At 45.7% G+C, this 19,809-nt stretch overlaps 1 protein-coding gene across 6 annotated transcripts in view; it reads right to left on the reverse strand.

Annotated features, from left to right (window-relative positions):
• Positions 1-19,809, reverse strand: part of MAPKAPK5 (MAPK activated protein kinase 5) — a 333,373-nt gene that overhangs the window by 152,282 nt on the left and 161,282 nt on the right. For all 6 annotated transcript variants that reach the window (XM_069214824.1, XM_069214827.1, XM_069214826.1 and 3 more), the window contains 2 exons: positions 11,172-11,261; positions 10,542-10,637 (listed from right to left, as the gene is read on the reverse strand). In XM_069214824.1, coding sequence (XP_069070925.1) covers positions 10,542-10,637; positions 11,172-11,261 — 186 coding nt within the window. The remainder of the gene's footprint in view (positions 1-10,541; positions 10,638-11,171; positions 11,262-19,809) is intronic.

Consider the following 19,809-nt stretch of genomic DNA (forward strand, 5'->3'; position numbering starts at 1 on the left):
TCTAATGACAATTTTGGAATTTGTCGTGTGATCAGGTATTGGCTGAGTAGTCCAGCAAATGCAAAGTCTTGTACCCCACCGCTGATCCACCAATGTAGGAAGTTGGCTCTGTATGTGCTATTTCAAAGTAAGGAATAGCATGCACAGAGTCCAAAGGTTCCCCTTAGAGGTAAAATAGTGGTAAAAATAGATAATACCAATGCTCTATTTTGTGGTAGTGTGGTCGAGCAGTAGGCTTATCCAAGGAGTAGTGTTAAGCATTTGTTGTACATACACATAGACAATAAATGAGGTACACACACTCAGAGACAAATCCAGCCAATAGGTTTTTATATAGAAAAATATCTTTTCTTAGTTTATTTTAAGAACCACAGGTTCAAATTCTACATGTAATATCTCATTCGAAAGGTATTGCAGGTAAGTACTTTAGGAACTTCAAATCATAAAAATTGCATGTATACTTTTCAAGTTATTCACAAATAGCTGTTTTAAAAGTGGACACTTAGTGCAATTTTCTCAGTTCCTAGGGGAGGTAAGTATTTGTTAGGTTAACCAGGTAAGTAAGACACTTACAGGGCTTAGTTCTTGGTCCAAGGTAGCCCACCGTTGGGGGTTCAGAGCAACCCCAAAGTCACCACACCAGCAGCTCAGGGCCGGTCAGGTGCAGAGTTCAAAGTGGTGCCCAAAACACATAGGCTAGAATGGAGAGAAGGGGGTGCCCCGGTTCCGGTCTGCTTGCAGGTAAGTACCCGCGTCTTCGGAGGGCAGACCAGGGGGGTTTTGTAGGGCACCGGGGGGGACACAAGTCCACACAGAAATTTCACCCTCAGCAGCGCGGGGGCGGCCGGGTGCAGTGTAGAAACAAGCGTCGGGTTTGTAATGGAAGTCAATGGGAGATCTAGGGATCTCTTCAGCGCTGCAGGCAGGCAAGGGGGGGGTTCCTCGGGGAAACCTCCACTTGGTCAAGGGAGAGGGACTCCTGGGGGTCACTCCTCCAGTGAAAGTCCGGTCCTTCAGGTCCTGGGGGCTGCGGGTGCAGGGTCTCTCCCAGGCGTCGGGACTTAGGATTCAAAGAGTCGCGGTCAGGGGAAGCCTCGGGATTCCCTCTGCAGGCGGCGCTGTGGGGGTTCAGGGGGGACAGGTTTTTGTACTCACAGTCTTAGAGTAGTCCTGGGGTCCCTCCTGAGGTGTTGGATCTCCACCAGCCGAGTCGGGGTCGCCGGGTGCAGTGTTGAAAGTCTCACGCTTCTTGCGGGGAGCTTGCAGGGTTCTTTCAAAGCTGCTGGAAACAAAGTTGCAGCTTTTCTTGGAGCAGGTCCGCTGTCCTCGGGAGTTACTTGTCTTTTCGAAGCCGGGGCAGTCCTCAGAGGATGTCGAGGTCGCTGGTCCCTTTGGAAGGCGTCGCTGGAGCAGGATCTTTGGAAGGCAGGAGACAGGCCGGTGAGTTTCTGGAGCCAAGGCAGTTGTCGTCTTCTGGTCTTCCTCTGCAGGGGTTTTCAGCTAGGCAGTCCTTCTTCTTGTAGTTGCAGGAATCTAATTTTCTAGGGTTCAGGGTAGCCCTTAAATACTAAATTTAAGGGCGTGTTTAGGTCTGGGGGGTTAGTAGCCAATGGCTACTAGCCCTGAGGGTGGGTACACCCTCTTTGTGCCTCCTCCCAAGGGGAGGGGGTCACAATCCTAACCCTATTGGGGGAATCCTCCATCTGCAAGATGGAGGATTTCTAAAAGTTAGAGTCACTTCAGCTCAGGACACCTTAGGGGCTGTCCTGACAGGCCAGTGACTCCTCCTTGTTGCTTTCTTTGTTCCCTCCAGCCTTGCCGCCAAAAGTGGGGGCCGTGGCCGGAGGGGGCGGGCAACTCCACTAAGCTGGAGTGCCCTGCTGGGCTGTGACAAAGGGGTGAGCCTTTGAGGCTCACCGCCAGGTGTTACAGCTCCTGCCTGGGGGAGGTGTTAGCATCTCCACCCAGTGCAGGCTTTGTTACTGGCCTCAGAGTGACAAAGGCACTCTCCCCATGGGGCCAGCAACATGTCTCTGGTGTGGCAGGCTGCTGGAACTAGTCAGCCTACACAGACAGTCGGTTAAGTTTCAGGGGGCACCTCTAAGGTGCCCTCTGGGGTGTATTTTGCAATAAAATGTACACTGGCATCAGTGTGCATTTATTGTGCTGAGAAGTTTGATACCAAACTTCCCAGTTTTCAGTGTAGCCATTATGGTGCTGTGGAGTTCGTGTTTGACAGACTCCCAGACCATATACTCTTATGGCTACCCTGCACTTACAATGTCTAAGGTTTTGTTTAGACACTGTAGGGGTACCATGCTCATGCACTGGTACCCTCACCTATGGTATAGTGCACCCTGCCTTAGGGCTGTAAGGCCTGCTAGAGGGGTGTCTTACCTATACAGCATAGGCAGTGAGAGGCTGGCATGGCACCCTGAGGGGAGTGCCATGTCGACTTACTCGTTTTGTCCTCACTAGCACACACAAGCTGGCAAGCAGTGTGTCTGTGCTGAGTGAGAGGTCTCCAGGGTGGCATAAGACATGTTGCAGCCCTTAGAGACCTTCCTTGGCATCAGGGCCCTTGGTACTAGAAGTACCAGTTACAAGGGACTTATCTGGATGCCAGGGTCTGCCAATTGTGGATACAAAAGTACAGGTTAGGGAAAGAACACTGGTGCTGGGGCCTGGTTAGCAGGCCTCAGCACACTTTCAATTGTAAACATAGCATCAGCAAAGGCAAAAAGTCAGGGGGCAACCATGCCAAGGAGGCATTTCCTTACACTAGCCTTAACAGTTTTTAAAAAATATGCCATCTGTATGTCTAAGCATACCAGGCAGCATCGGCAAGCACTGGTATTGGGAGAGGGAGGGGGACAGTGTGTTGAAAAGAAAATCCTCCTCCAAAGGCTCAGCATGCATTTGAACTCCATGGTATGCAGCTCCTCTCGAAATGACCTGCGTATAAGCCATGCTATCCTCCGGTGGTGAAGGTTTAGATGGATAGAGGTCTGGGTCATTTAGTGGTATGGGATCTGGGTCATACAAGTCCCAGGGGTCAACTGCATCTCCATGTCAATATGTATAAGAATGTGTTGTTGAGGGCAATGGTGGTGGGGTAGTAGGTGGTGGAGAGAAAGAAAGTTGTGGAAAATGTGGTGGAGAAATCTGTAAAGGTGATGGTTTCTCCTTCCTTTTAAATATCTTTGCTGGTGGTCGAGCAGTGTCAAGAGTCTCTTAAAACGCCAGCTTTTGATTGGTTTGTGGAGGAGGTGAAGCAATTATCTTCCCCGTTCCTTTTGGATAAGTAACATTCTTTGTTTTGTGCCCATGATTTCAAGGATTGGCTGAAAATCAGAGTCTTCGGAAAGATATTCCGATGTTCTAACTTTTAGAGGATTGATCATCAATTGTCTTTGAGCTATGTTTTAATCTGTTCGAAAGTCCTTGTTCCTCTGTATAAAAAGATTTTTTCGGCTCCGAAGTGGTGGATAACTTTTTCGGTCCCGAAGATACATTCTGTGGTTTCAGCTCCAAAGCCGGTCGGCGAATTTTCGACTCCGAAGATTGTGGACGTCGGCTCGCATGTGGAGCTTTTAATGGACTTGTTGGACTCCGGCATCGAAACGGGTATGGCCTTTTTCGCCACCGAACTCGAAGGTCAGTCGCCGATGTTTTTCTTTTGGGAGGAACCGTGGCTCTCTGGCAGTGGTGCACCCAAGTCCTTAATAGGTCTCTTGGAAGTCGGCGTAGGGGCAGGTGTACTCACATACTGAGCCACAGTGATCGGTAGGTTGTCTTCATCTAAGTCTGCTTCGGAGTCGGTGTCCCGAATCGAAACAGCCATCTGTGCCTGCTCTTCTTCTAAGGTGACGTTGGACTCTGTATGCTTAGATGCCATTTCGAGTCTCCTAGCTCTCCGGTCACGCAGTGTCTTTTTTGACCGGAACGACCAACAAGCTTCACAGTCTTCTTCTCGATAAGAGAGAGAGAGAGAGAGAGAGAGAGAGAGGGAGAGAGAGAGAGAGGGAGAGAGAGAGAGAGAGTGGGAGAGAGAGAGAGAGGGAGAGAGAGAGAGAGAGTGGGAGAGAGAGAGAGAGGGAGAGAGAGAGAGAAGGGAGGGGGGAGGGAGAGAGAGAGGGAGAGAGAGAGAGAGGGAGAGAGAGAGAGGGAGAGAGAGAGAGAGAGGAGAGAGAGAGAGAGGGAGAGAGAGAGAGGGAGAGAGAGAGAGAGGGAGAGAGAGAGAAGGGAGGGGGGAGGGAGAGAGAGAGAGAAGGGAGGGGGGAGGGAGAGGGAGAGGGAGAGGGAGAGGGAGAGAGAGAGGGAGAGAGGGAGAGAGGGAGAGAGGGAGAGAGGGAGAGAGGGAGAGAGAGGGAGAGGGAGAGAGAGAGAGAGAGAGGGAGAGAGGGAGAGAGGGAGAGAGGGAGAGAGGGAGAGAGGGAGAGAGAGAGAGATTACATACCACGTGTTGATCGGTGTAGGGGAATTTCGCTTGGCAACAAGGACAGAATCGGAATGGAGTCCAATCCATTAGGCTATGGAGTGATAGGCTGAACAAGCCCGAGTAGGGCGCAAGGGCCCAAAAGGGCGTTTTCTGGCGGTACAATCGGCTCGATTAAAGATGGAAACGAGATCGAAACAATACAGACAGTAGAATAAAGTTAGTATAAAGTTACTGATTCAAAAGTCTCGGAGCGAGAGGAAACATGTCTGAACCCGACAGAGGAAAGAAAACAATCTAACAAAGGAGTCGATGCCCATGCGCACTATGACCGAGAGGAGGAGTCATTCGATCCCGTGACTCAAGAAAAAAACTTCGAAGAAAAACAACTTGTAACACTCTTAGCCCAACACTTGATGGCGGACCTATGCATAGCATGTGCATCTACAGCTACACCTGCCATCGAACATATATATTCAGGTTACATATCAAGATGACTTAACTGATGACAGTGACTGGGTGTACGCTATAAGAGCTCTTCAATGAGATTTTATATTACTTTCTTGATTTAATCTTTTGGTTAAGTACCTTTGTTTATAACCTCTACTGGATGGCACAATTGACACATGCAAATGTGTTACCTCTAATATGCTAAAGGTTACCAATGCTGAGGTAGGAAGGGAAAACCTCCTCTTGTGAGTCATGGTCTCACTTCCGACACTCAAAATTTTAATATGGTGCATTTAAATGTATATTCTATTTTTAAGCAAGCCTTACCATATAAAAGGCATATCCTTCATGTTAATGCTTCTCATAACGGAGTACAACAAGCACTGCGAAAGCCAATAGGTCCTGCCTCTGCAAGAGCTATTGACTTTAGCAATGTGTTTTTGCTGAGTTGTACATCAGTGTGGCTGCTGTTCAGCATGGCTAAAAGTTAGTGGAGTGGAGTAGGGGGAGTAGAGTGTCAAGAGTAGTGTCAACAGGGCGCACACAAACCCCTTCCCAAGCAGGTTTTCGCCATGGGGACCGCCACCTCCCCAGGGCCAGGCCAATGTCAATTAAGGGTGAGGGGGATGCGCGGCACCCGTACCGGGCCATTTTCGGCCCAGAGGACCACCACCTGCCTGGGCCCAGGTAGTGCCTTTTAAAAGGAATGGGGCCGCACAGCCCCCACCCCCTCCTGGAGTCATTAAATGGCCCTGGGGACCCTATCCCCAGGGTGGGAAAAGAGTGGGGTTGATTGGACTGGAGTACAATGGGGTAAGACTGAATGGAGTGGGGTGGACTGAAATGGGGTGAGGTGGATTGGAGAGGAGTGAACTGATTGGATTGGGGTAGGTGGATTGAACTGAAAAGGATGAGATGAACTGGACTTATGTGACTGGAGGGGTGGTGGACTGGAGTGGGGTGGACTGGAGTAGATTGTGGAGTGGACTTGAATGGATGGAGTGGAGTGGGGGGTGGATTGGATTGGGTAGGGTGGGGTGGACTGAAGTGAAGTGGGGTGGACTGGAGTGGGGTGGATTGGTTAGGACTGGGGTGGACTGGATTAGGGTGGATTGGAGTGGATTGTACCGAGCTGGGTCTACTGGACTGCGGTGGACTAGAGTGGGATGGATTGGATTGAGTGGGATGGATTGGATTGAGTGCAGTAGAGTGGATTGGGGTGGGGTGGACTGGGTTGGAATAAGGTGGGTTGGAGTGGGGTGGATTAAGGTGGATTGTACTGGAATGGAGTGGGTGGGTTATGGTGCATTGGAGTGATATGGACTGGGGTGGGGTGGACTGGAGCAGAGTGGCGTGGATTGGAGCAGGGTGGGGTGGATTGCAGTAGAGTGGGGAGGATTGGAGTAGAGTGGGGTGGACTGGAGTGGGGTGGATTGGAGTGGAATGGTTAGGACTGGGGTGGACTGGATTAGGGTGGATTGGAGTGGATTGTACCGAGCTGGGTCTACTGGACTGCGGTGGACTAGAGTGGGATGGATTGGATTGAGTGGGATGGATTGGATTGAGTGGGATGGATTGGATTGAGTGGGATGGATTGGATTGAGTGCAGTAGAGTGGATTGGGGTGGGGTGGACTGGGTTGGAATAAGGTGGGTTGGAGTGGGGTGGATTAAGGTGGATTGTACTGGAATGGAGTGGGTGGGTTATGGTGCATTGGAGTGATATGGATTGGGGTGGGGTGGACTGGAGCAGAGTGGCGTGGATTGGAGCAGGGTGGGGTGGATTGGAGTAGAGTGGGGTGGACTGGAGTAGAGTGGTGGATTAGAGTAGAGCGGGGTGAGGTGGACTGGAGTGTGGTGGAGTCGATGGGATGGAGTGGATTAGAGTGGGGTGGACTGAAATGGGGTGGGGTGGACTGGATTAGAGTGGACTAGCTTGGAGTGGGGTGGATTGGATTGGGGTGAGGTGGAATGCACTGAGGTGGGTGGACTGGATTGGTGTGAGATTGAGTGGTGTGGATTGGAGAGGAGTGGGGTGGGGTGGAGTGGATGGATTGGATGGGGTGGAGTGGACTGAGGTAGGGTAGAGTGGATTGAGGTAGGATGGGGAAGATTGAGTGTAGTGGTATAAAGTGAATGGGAGTGGGGTGGATTAGATTGGTGTGGAGTGAAGTGGAGTGGATTTGATTGGAGTGGGGTGGATTAAGGTGGTGTGGGATGGATTCGATTGGAGTGGGGTGGAGTGGGGTGAATTAAGGTGAACTGGGTGGATTAACGTTGATTGAAGTGGGATGGACTGGGGCAGGTGGCTAGATTGGGTTATACTGGAGTTGGGTGGACTGGATTTGAGTGGGGTGGACTGGATTGGTGTAAAGTGGATTATGGTGGATTGGAGTGGGATGAATTGGGATGGAGTAGGGTGGACTGGATTGGGGCGAGGTGGACTGGATTGGCGCAGGGTGGTCTGGAGCGGGGCAGATTGTTCTGGGTTGGAGTAGGGAAGATGGTTTTTGACTGGAATGGGTAAGAGTAGAATGGGGCTGGTTGTTTGGATTGCAGTGTGGCAGACTTTTTGACTGAGTGGGGAAGATTGGAGTAGGGCAGACTACTTTGGTTTGCAGTGAGGAAGAATGTTTTGGATTCAATGGGGTGCAGATTGGTTTTTGGCAGATTGTTTTGGATTGGAGAGGGGCAGACTGGAATGAGGAAGATTTTAGATTGGAGTGGGGCTTATTGTTTTGGATCGGAGTGGGGCAGATTGTTTTGGATCGGAGTGGGGAAGGTTGTTTTGGATCGGTGTGGGGAAGGTTGTTTTTGGATTGGAGTGGGGAAGGTGGAGTGGGGTAGATTGTTTCAGATTGGAGTGGGACAGACTGGAGTGGGGCAGATTGCTCTAGATGAGAGTAAGTTAGAATGTTTTGATTGGAGTGGGGCAGACGGGAGTGGGGCAGATTGTTTTGGACTGGGGCAGATTGTTTTGGACTGGAGCAGACTGTTTTTTTGACTGGAGTGAGTCAGACTGGACTGGGGCAGATTGTTTTGGTTAGTACTGGGACCGATTAGAGTGGTACTAACAAACATAGATACACTGTCCCAAAAAGGGAGAACTATAAGAGAACACAGGGCACTCCTTTTGCTAGAAGCAAATGCCTTCACACATCCTATTGTATGTCATACTTCATCATTGAGCCTGCTCCTCGCCAGATCAGCACTGCAATGTCTGACAGGCACTCCATAAGGGGGGCTCTTTGCCGGAGGTATTTTCTCAATATTTCTGTGCCGTGGTAAGAGTTGTAGAAAACAGTGCCAACCTACAGGCACACAAAGGATAGGAGAGCAAAAGAAAAAAAGTAAAAAATTGGCTCAAAACCTAGCACAAAATCACTATTTATTTATCAAGGAGGAGTCTTGGCCAAGGTTAAAACACATAGAGGAGAGTGAGGAATAAGAAATGCTCATTCACTCTCTCAATCACAATAAAGAAACAGGGGAGGGAACTACCTTCACCCCCTTTAATGGGTCAACATGTTTCGCGTCTCATGCTAATGCATGCTCGATCCTAAAAATCTTATGTGAAGCATTCTACCACAGTTATCAATCTCAATAGTTTCCACAAACTTTCTGTAATGTTTTCCCAAAACCTTTATGAAGCGTTCTAACGTCACCATGCACTGTTGGTTAAACCAGAAGTGCACAAAGAGGCATCTGAGATCTGGCTTACCCTCCCATGCACAAATAAAATTGAGATCAATTGGAAAACCGATCTCCAAATAATTATAACGGGATCGTTCAGCATGCAAATAGAGCAAATTCTTCATAAGTTTCCTGTTAGGCCTTGCCGAAAAGACAAGTCTTAGCTGTCTGTTTTATAAGACCTATAATCGACAGTACCAATACATACAGTGGGATTTGGGTCAACTACTGCACACCAGAGTTTGGCTCTCATGCCAGTCACATTTGTTTATTATTATTATTATTATTATTATTATATGGATATCCTTTGTAATCTTGCATTTGCCTCCCACCTGGAACACAGCCTCTTTATCATCATTTTAACAGGATGACTTGCATCCTTCATCCGTATACATTCAGGGAAGTATTTTTTTGTTTTTCTATTTGCATCCGTTACAGTGTGTTTTCCTGCTCACTCCCACAGGTGCTGCTTCCCCACTTAAATTTACGTTTTCTGGGTGCTACGTGTGGACTCCCCCCCCCCCCCCCACCCCTCTCCAGAAATCTGCTTCCTCCAGCAATCTCTGTGCCACTATTTTGTTTTGTATTTTTTTAAGTGATTCTAACCATACCCCACCCGCCACCTCAACATCTCCTCCCATTGCTCCTCCTTACTGCTTCTGCAGCTCATTGGGCTTTGGGCTTACAGCATCAGCCCGCCATCCACTCCATCATTTCTTACCCCACCATCCATTAATCCGTCAAATTGCATGCTCTTTTCTAAAGGGTCTCAACAGCTGCTATACCTGAGCACTCCTTTCTTAAAAGAGAAAAAGTGATTTGGCACACCTTTAATATATTTTGGAAATGTAAAAGAAAACAAAATGGTTTCTTTTGGAAATGCGGATCTACATCATGAAACAAGCATTTTTTGCAAATGTGGAACAACACTGGTAAAAAGCACTGGTAAAATGTCAGGTCACACCAATGTACGGCAAGAATGAAAGGCTAGCCAATGCTTATTTAAAAACGTGGCTAAGTTTAAGCTTGGATGATTTATATCACATGGTGCACAGGCTGTAGGAAGAAATTTCCAAAAGTTTTATCAAGTAACTATGACATCCTATTATTGTTTTAGCTGTATATTGTTAGTAGTAAATTAAGGTTTCCTGACAACTGATTCTCCAGTAACAGGTAGCAGAGCCAGGAAAGGTTTTATACCATTTTTCATCCAAGCCTTATCCACAGGATTACCCCTAAACATACAAACAAGTACTCAATGTTTCCTCCTACGACCACAAAACCTTAAAATCAAAACAAGCAAATGGCTCAAAATGTGGCTTTGGGCAAACACATGCTCATATTGCTTAAAAGAGCACAAGGCTATTCTGTCTGGCAGATTATTGTGGTTATGGAAAAAGCACTGTTTCCTCTAACAATCTGTTGTTTCAAAAAGCCGGTGGAAACTACCTCCTCTAAAGGTAGGTCATTTCCTCCAAGTTGCATGAGGAAATGGTTCAAACTCATCACTTCTACAAAGCGCTATCTGAATAAGCTATGGGGTAATAACCAAAGAGCATGAGAGGCAAAGTAATAGGATTCTAATCAAGCTTCACAAAAAAAAAACACACTGCACAATCATAGACAAATTATCTCCATTCCCAATTCATCAACTACATCTGCCAAAACCTAGAATACATAGAAATAGAGTAAAGGATAGTATGAGGCACCTAAATAAATAATTGGGCATTCGCATTCATTATTTTATTTTATGGATCTCTGGGTCACACAACTTAGCAACCAACTCCAAAGTAACGCTTTAAAAAAATAAATCTCTACTGTAAACCGTGTTAGATTATTCAAGACATCTAAAAAAAAAAAAAAAAAGCAAGTTTCCATTTAGACATCAAAACAATTAACGTTCAAGAATACTGCATATTAACATGAGTTATTATACATATTACCCATATGCTGCTACATTACCTGAGGTGCTACATAGTATGGTGTGAACTGTGGAGTCATCAGGTCACCTTGGTCGATTTTGGCAAAGCCAAAATCACACAATTTCACCGGAGCTTCCTGGAAAGCAGAAAGTGATTTATTGCAAATAACTTGTTTCTGTCATTGCTATGTAAAGTAGCAGCTGCAAGGGTTCAAAAATGTGAAGTGTTATTTTGGGATACATTTTATGCTGTTTTGCCATGGGATAGATTTACCAAGGATTTTTTCTAAAGAAGAACGTCGTCTTAATTCGAATCACAGTCCTTCCCAGTTGCATTTAAGTTATTCATTCTAAATCCAATTATGCCCACGTATTTTCAAGTAATATTGGCATTTCTGTCTCTTTTCAGCTTCTGCCCAGAAAGCACCTAGATTGTCCATAATATTCTAGATCCAAACCTGTTATGTGGCCTTTTATAAGATTTGCAAACAGGTCAGCTTGAGCTTGGTTTTCCCACGCTCATTATGCATTCCAAACAATTTCTTCTAGAAATTATTGAAGTAGTCACTTCAATCTTATTCAGGACTATTTACAAATCTCTAATGGGCATAAATGTTTCTCACAGAAATAGACCATAAATAAACACAAAAGCAAGACATGCACAATCTTACCAAAGAATTGTCCTTAAAGAGAAGATTCTCAGGCTTAAGGTCCCTATGAGCAATGTTTAAACAATGGCAGTGCTTCAAAGCTGAAGCAATCTGAAAAAGAAAAAGAAGCATAGGTCAGGTTGTGTAGAACAACTTAGACTACTGAGAGTAAAAATGCACGGAGGATGAGTATGGTCGATATTATTGTTAACATTTTTCAAAACCCAAACGTTACTGCCTCAAACATACAGGCAAATGAACACAACAAGTAAATCTCTGTAAGCATTTATAAGGTGGCTTACTTTCCTACGCAATTAATTATACTTAAAAAATGGAAGGCATAGTAAATAGTCAGTAACTTATTTGTGATGTAGGTTCCGTGACATTCTTACGATCCTCAGCATAATATGCAGTCTACCACTAAAGAACAGCATAACAATGAACTGGAAAAAAAAGTCAACCTAATACCACTGATCAATGCAATATAAAGAACAAAATAAACAAAAGTAAATGCATTTCCATAAAAAAAATAGAAAAAATAATTTTCCTGCAAAGTCCATACATTAAGGGAGGAAAGTGGGATTTTCCTATAAGTGCAAACATAGGAGGAAGGCCTTTTAGGGAAAGCTGAATTGAGACCTAAAATCGAGTTACTAGCATCGAATCTGATTAGCAGTGTTGACATTCAGTGTCACTCTCTTGTCCCAACCTTGGATTCGTATTTATTCTCTTTAAACAACCTCCGTGACCTAATAGTCTTTTTAAGTGCAGAAAAGAGACAACGTTTAGTTACTCTCCTATGTCCACAAGACACTCGATGAATCAAGGTCAGCAATATTGCGTGGCCGAGGGGCTTTCTATAAGCCCACGAGAGGGCTTTGATCTTCAAGTCAAGCCTTGGTGTTCAGTAGACGAATTAAGAAAGCCAGAATGGGTGGCCGCTCTTTCAACTACTTAGCAGCACTCAGATGAATTTCCGGGGGTAAAGAATTCCATTGGAGTGCCGACCTCTTCACATTTCAGAACTGGTTGAAGACCTAGTTATTCCCTCCCTCTAGTGGTGATAAATATCTAGAGCTTGGTGTCTTTGGTCCAGCGCCAAGATATCCCTTAGGGGATGATGGTGCGCTTTATAAACATTTAAATTAAATTACGTTTCTCACTGTCAATGTAGCTCATCTAGTCAGTATCTCATCAGGACTGGGGCAGGACGAGCCAGGCAGTGGTTTTCTAAATTTTACCCAGCAAGGTTGTGCCTGAGCAACGATTTCTTTCCAAAGTTCCTTCCACTTTTCATCTGATGCAGGTCAGTGCCCTCTGGTCTACTCCCATAGTCAAGGCTCCTAGGAATGCTGCAAGATATCTGCGAATACACACTCCTTTTCCATTAAAAGTTGGCTGTGGGTGGAACAGAGTCAATATGGCACATTAAGTAGACATCTTTTCACAGAGCTCTTCTGCACTGCCAAAATGAAGCCACTCACATAGAATTATCATCAGTGAAGCCAGTAAATGTGGTGCTCCTTTGGTATCAGAGGATAAGTGCAGGTGGTAGGACAACTGTGTGGCTCTGGAGAGGTCACCCTGTTACGCACAGTACCTGGGGGGGGGGACGGGGGACATGCACCTGAAGCATGTGTTCTCAGAACCAGTTAATCTGGTAAAACTGTTGTATATGGAGGGTGCACGGAGAATGCATGCAGCTCACTAAACCCTCCTACCCAATTTAATGGCTACCAGAGAGACTGTTTCAATGGTAAGAAAATGCATAGGTTCGAACAGAGAGCACATCAAGACCCTCAGGACTAAGTTCAAGTGCCACTGGAGTATGATGAAGGGTTTTGGAGGGAACATGTGTTGGAGTCCTTTTACAAAACGAGTCTCAACATGTGACTTAAAAGGAGAAGGCTGATCCGGCAAACGCAAGAAAACAGATATGGCCAAAAGACATCCTTTAGGTGTGCCTGAAGCAGAGCCTTGCCAAGCTAACAATAAAACATATAACGCTCAGACAAAGGTGCAGAATGTGGAATCAACATTTTTGGTTGCAGACCAAGCCATGAATTTGCTTTAAAGCCAGGCGTATACTGTTGTGGCAGGGTGACACATGGCTGCCAGAATGATAACTCAGACTTCAGAAGGGATGTCAAAGACTGTCAGTTGCTGCTGCTCCATCTCAATGCATGAAGGTAGAGCGTGCACAGGTTTGGGTATAGGACCCTTTCCTGCTGTGGTGACACATGACCCTCTGGAATGGAAAGTTTGATTGGAGGACCGATGCTCATGCTCCGGAGTTTGCGTTACAATAGTCTGGAAGTTCAATATGGAGCCACAAAAATGACCAGAAACCAGTAATTCCTGATCTATTTGAGAACTCGGGGCAGGAATGGTATTTCACTCGAGAGGAAATCTGTCTCAGAGAGATAGAGAGAGACTCCTTGGAAACTCAGGTGCATTCTCAGCAGTAACTGATATAGGGTGCCAAAGTTCTCGCCAGTTGTGTAAGAGACTTTGCACCACCTCCGAGTGGAGAGACCATTTGTGATCTGCAAAGCACCAATGGATGAGTTTGTCTTCCCTGGAAGTCAGAGATACAACCAGGTGTTGTAAGACAAGGAAAAGTTCCAGACATCTCAGCCATGTCCAGAGAGGCAGGGCCTCTTAACATAGAGTTCACAACCCTGCCTGCCCTCCTTGTTGCAGTACCACATGGCGGTGGTGTTGTCATGTGAACACCTGCACCAGCCTTTCAATGATGGAAGGAAGAGAGGCTTTCAATGGCAGGCGAATCGTTCTCAATTATTTAAGAGAAGCTTAGACTCCACTGAAAACCAGTCCACCTCTCCCAGATGGCTGCCCAAACCCAGGAGTGACAGATCTGTAACCACTGAGAGCTCTGGGTGGTTAAGGGTCTGCTGCTAACCCAACTGCGATTTATCAGCCACTACTGCAGATCTTTTGCAGTTCCCTCCATTATCTGTACCTGGTCAGAGAGATTCCCTTAATGCTGCGCCCACTGGAACTCTGGGTACCACTGTAGAGCCCACATATGGCAGTGGGCATTTGCCACTAGCAGGATGCAAGAGGCAATGAGGACCAGCAACCTCACAGTCATTCTCACAGAAATCCAGGTTAGAGGCAGAGACATTGAAATCATAGCCTGAATATCCTGGAGAATTGTATGTGATTTCATAGAATTTTTTTTAATGTAATACCATCACTGGGAAACCATATCATCTAAACTGTTTAATGGACATTATCAGAATGAATGGCATTTACCACTTCATAAAAAACAAATTGTACAACGTCTTTTTGACCAAAATTGAGGTGCAAGTACAATAGCTGCAAATCTTACTTTTAGAAACTGTTTTGTCTGAGGTATTTATTTATGTGTACCTTAGAGTACACTGTTTCAGATGTATATATCTTTTACAATGTCAAACATTTATCTCAGATGCTTTTAATTTGCTGACCCCTCACCACCTCTGACCTCTCACAACAGCTAAACATCAACAATCCCTACCCCCATACACCCTTTCACCACACCTAAACTACATCCATCCTTGAACCCTAAAATCCATTTCTACCATTGAACTCTACCCATTTCAGAAACCTAAAAACCCCTAACTACACTCGTCCCTGAACCTTCAAAGTCCTTTCTACCCATGCATTTCACCCATTCCTGAACTGAAAAACCCTTCACTACCCAAAAGCTCCACAATTCCGGTAACCCTAAAAGAATCCTGACCACCTTTAAACACCACCCATCCATGACCCCTGGAAATCCCTCACCTCCTCTACACCCAATCCTAAACGCTAAAACCTCTTCACCACCCCTAACCTCTAACCATTACTGAACTTTAAAAAAAAAAAAAAAAACACACTAGCCCTAAACTATGTGCACCCCATGAACCCTAAAACCTCTCAGCACCTCTACACTGCAGCTATGAACTAAAAAAAAAAAGCTCACACTCCTAAATTCCACTGATGAGGGAACCCTAAACACTCAAGACCTCTAAACTTCACCCATTCATTAACCATAAGGACCCTTTTCTATCCCTGAACTCCATTCATTACTGACCCCTAAAATCCCCTGATCACCCCTATATATTACCCATCCCTGAACTGAAAATCCGCTTGCTAGTCCTATACTTCACCCTAGTTTCATAAAAATTGGGATTTTTCCTTATAGGTATCTTTCGCTTAATTTTCAATTTATTTATGTTTCCTTAAAAGTGCCTATCCTTAAAATTGTTTTTCCATGACTTGGTTTCCTCCATTTGTCTCTCAGTTTTCGTTTTTTTTGTTAATTCACATACACCAATCCTGGAGTCGCTGCTCCGGAGGATAGGCCAGAAAATGCACTGTATTCAGAATGGCACCGATGAAAGTGAGAGCATTAGAGGGAGTCAGTTAAGAGTTTGGCATGCTGACAGAGCATCAGTGAAGGCAGGATGATCCTCCATAGTCTGGAGGTTGGAGGCAACTGCGTGGGATGAGCCCACCTTTAACAGCAAGTTGTCGAGGTAGAGGAAAATTGGAACCCCCTGACCTCCACATAGGGGTTGTGACAACCACCAACACCTTGGTGAACACCCGAGGGGTGCTGGTACAGCCAAAGAGGAGCGCAGGGAAACTGAAAATGCTCTTCGACCACTGTGAACTGCAGGTAACACCTGTGGGCAGGCAGGACGGGGATGTAAAAATAGGTTTCCTGCAAGTCCAGCACTACCATTCAGTCTCCAGCGTAGACAAGACCTGAACCAATATGAGCATCTTGAATTTTTCCTTCTTCTGGAAGAAGATGAGGGCACAGGTCTAATATAGGACAGGGGTATCCGTCCTTCTTGGGCACCAGAAAGTAGCTGTAATACCAACCAGGGCCTACTTCTGGTGCAGAAACCCTTAGGGTGGCTCCTTTGGCTGAAAGAGTGTGTACCCACTGATAGAGCAGAGAGAGGTGGTCCTCCATCAGCCGTTGTGAGAATGGTGGCGTGGGCAGCAGAATTTATGTAAATGGAAGGGTGTAACCCCGCTGAACAATATGAAGCATCCATTTGTCCAATCTTATGAACTTCCAGCTGGGTAGATGGTGCTGGATCCTACTGCCAGCCGGTTGACCATTGATGGTATAAGGTCAAACTAAAGGGGTTTGGAGGCGAAGGCTGCTGGGGGGGCATGTCCGAGTATCACTGATGACACAATCGCTCTGTCTAGTGAGTTGTCATTTTGAGTCTGTAGCATATGATGAACTTAGCCGCAAGCCCTGCTATCAGCAATAGCCTGGGTCAGGATGCTCAGGCCTCCTCCAAGACCATGGGCAGCACTTCCGCCACGAAATGTCAAACTGCATTGGTGTTTCGTCCCAAGACGCACGTGGTGTTTACCGACCACAGTACAAGGCTGGAGGATGAGAACACCCTCTTGCCAGAGGTATCTAGCCTCTTGGATTCCCTAATCGGTGGTGTGGTAGGGAAAGCACCAGGGTTGACTCCTCTGGGGTGGGGGGGAGAGGGTGGCTGCTGTAAGGGGAAAACTGGGTTCCCAGAAGCAATGGGTAGGGCGGGGAAGCAGGACATCTGGAAGGGCTTTGTTAAAAGTGAGAAGAGGTTCTGTGGGGCTGACTCCCAGCTGACACACCTCAGTCAAGGCATTACTTTTGACTGCCACAGAGTGCAGCTTAAAGTCCACATTCTCAGCTGCCCACTTCACAACAATGGCAAAGGAAGACCCTTCTTCCGTAGTCACAATAGGAGGAGACACTAAGCCACTGTTCAGGGAGAAATCCAAATCACTAGTATCTGACAGTTCCTCATAGAGCCTGTCAAAAAAAGGATGAGTTCCGGCGTACCCTGGAGTCTACGCAGGGTGGTGTCAGTCGGTATCGGAATCAGGTATCACTGTAACAGTTACAAGTTACAAGTTTATTCTTGATGCATAATTAATAAAAATCAATACATCGATACATCACATTATTCTATAAAAAAAAGAAATAATAATAATAAATATACAATACAAAATATCACTGTAACAGGCTTGAGGGTTGAACGTCAAAAAAACAGACTGCAGTCGCTCTTTCCGGATCTGCGCTGATTGTGTGGAAAGAAAAGAACTGACATCATTGCACTGGGGTGGCCCTTATATAGGCACTGTGCAAGTCGTAACCGGTGCGGACGATGCAGAGCTGATCAATGCCACTTACCAGCATGCTGAGGTACTGCTCACAAATTTTAGAATCCAGTGTAAAACCTAGGGCATATTCTAAGGTAAGGAATATGTGGCTAGAAGTCTAATAAAAATACGAAATTCAGGTTTGTGTTTAAAATATACACTTTTTAATCATAAGCAGTTTTCCCTTGCAGATGTGGAGCATGGTATATAAATTTGTGGGGAAAAAATGTAAATGCAAGAATCTCTGAAGCACTGACCTCAAAACGTGCAGAGGGCTCAAAAGGGGGGCACAGAGTCTATAAGCAATGTGGACAGTCTTGTGTTCAAAAGGTGTGAGAAATCATTACTTAATGGTACTGGTTCTGAATCACAAGAACATTTGTTAAAGTTACAAACGTCAGAAACATTCCACTGCTGCCTAAGTGGACCGTGGACACTTCTTTTTAATGTATTTGCCAAGGTAATTATACACACACAGGGTGCCACTGTCCACAATGAGCAGCACCCTTCAAAAAACTTTATAGGACAAGACTCCAGAAACAAAACCTTTCAAGTTTGCATTGCAACTTTTGAGGTCCCAAATGCTGGAAACCTGTAACACTGAGGAACTGTGGAGCCGGACAGGCTTATATTAAAAACTATTAAAATACTTCTCCCCTTTAAGGCCTTGGGAGCTTCCACTACCCATGATGCATTGTACTGGCAGTTGCCTCAGAATCAGTACTTATTTTTGGCACAAGTAAGTAGGATCCCAGAACACAATGGAGGTTTCATACACTGCTTTTCTGTAAACTATCACTCGAAAGCCACGTTTTCTTAACTTTACTTGACGTTTTGAACGTCTTTCTGTTGAGTGAAACTATTTTCACTGATTTGGTAGAGATTTTTGTGCTTTCCTTGGGTGTCAATTGTCCCTCGTGTGGGGAGAACATGGCAGTTACAAACCCACACCCCAAGGCATGTGTGGCGTTGTAAATCGACAAATTTAGCTAATGAATGTGAATTCTCCTTGAAAATGTCAAAAAGGATACTGAAGGACCACCAGGAAGGAATGAGGTTAAGAAGTAAATTGGAGGGCATGACAGCTGAAGAGAATGAAAAAATGAAAAAAAGCAGAGGGGTCGTCTATCAGCCTTAGAGAAAGAGTAAGCACCTTCAAAATACTCCCACAGAGTGAGATCTAGAGGAAGAACGTCAACTAAAAATGTAAGGAGACATAGGCACAAATATTCTCAGTGATATTCCAGAATGACTTCAATGATCACACCCTTGAAGCCTTCAGCCTGATGAGCTCACAGCTGAAAGCTGGCTCAATGCTAACACATTGTCACCATTCAAGGTCATCCAAGTCTTCAGCATCAAGACAACCCAGAATGACAGCAGCCCACTTACCCTCACAGTGAAAGAGATCTACTATGGTGACACCACTTTCACCATCACCACAGATGTCAAAGCGGACTAGACTAATAGCATCACCTTCACCTAAGACGCCGGAGCACATGAGGGGCATGGGGGAGTCTCCTTAGTCATTGACAGAGTCAGTCCGCTCAACATCGCCTCTACACTCTCCGAGGCTTGCCTTGCCTTCACACCATTTCTCAAAGTTGCATAGATCGACATCAAACTTCTTGAAGCTGCCAGTGTCACCTGAACAGAGGAGAGTCAGACTAATGCCTGAAGAAACCAGGCTTCTTCCTTTCCGCCCTTAAAGGTTTGTCATCCTACCCGATGACCTGCTCCAGGTTCCACTACATTTTCTAGACTTGCTTTCACCACTGGGGCGATTTCAATATCTACCTCAATGTCTTGATTTAGAATGTTTGAAGATTTTCCTTCTTTAATAAAATCTTCAATGAAGTCTTCTGCACCAACATCTCCAAGGGGTAAAGGAACATTTTTGCACACCCCAGAAAGGTATAAATGACACAAATCTCCCTCAGTGTCTCGATCACGTTAACAATCTGATACAGATGACTCTCTAGCCAAAAGCAACTCAAAGGCCTCTTTTGCCTTTTTTCTTAAGTTTGTGGCGTATTTCCCAAGTCCAGTAAATGTTAAGACCCCAACAACATGCATCCTCAAGAATTATCCACCACCTAAATATGACCCGAATGTTTGAAATCGGACCCGGGACCAGATTGTATGACAACTTCAGTCAGACGTCAACATGCTTCAGCCCCAGAAACTAGAGCACCACTAGTGGTGAAGTAAGCTCACAGATACCACAGGGAGGAATGTGAGCGGAATAGATGCAACAGCATTAAATAATGCCAGTGTCACAGCTCTCCTTGGAAAATATCATTGAAAATTGTAATTAAATCTTAGATGGCATCCCTCAACATAGAGAACAAGACCTTGAGGCGAAAATGAAGGAGGGCTCCTTGGTCTCTAACCAGACTGTTAGTACTGCAGAAGATTCTTCTGAGTTAACTACTACTGGTTATTGTCAGAGGAGATCATTTTGGCTTGTTTGAATATCCCTCATGCC

This window comes from Pleurodeles waltl, chromosome 11 (genome assembly GCF_031143425.1).
Source record: "Pleurodeles waltl isolate 20211129_DDA chromosome 11, aPleWal1.hap1.20221129, whole genome shotgun sequence".
In the NCBI taxonomy this organism is placed as follows: Eukaryota; Metazoa; Chordata; class Amphibia; order Caudata; family Salamandridae; genus Pleurodeles; species Pleurodeles waltl.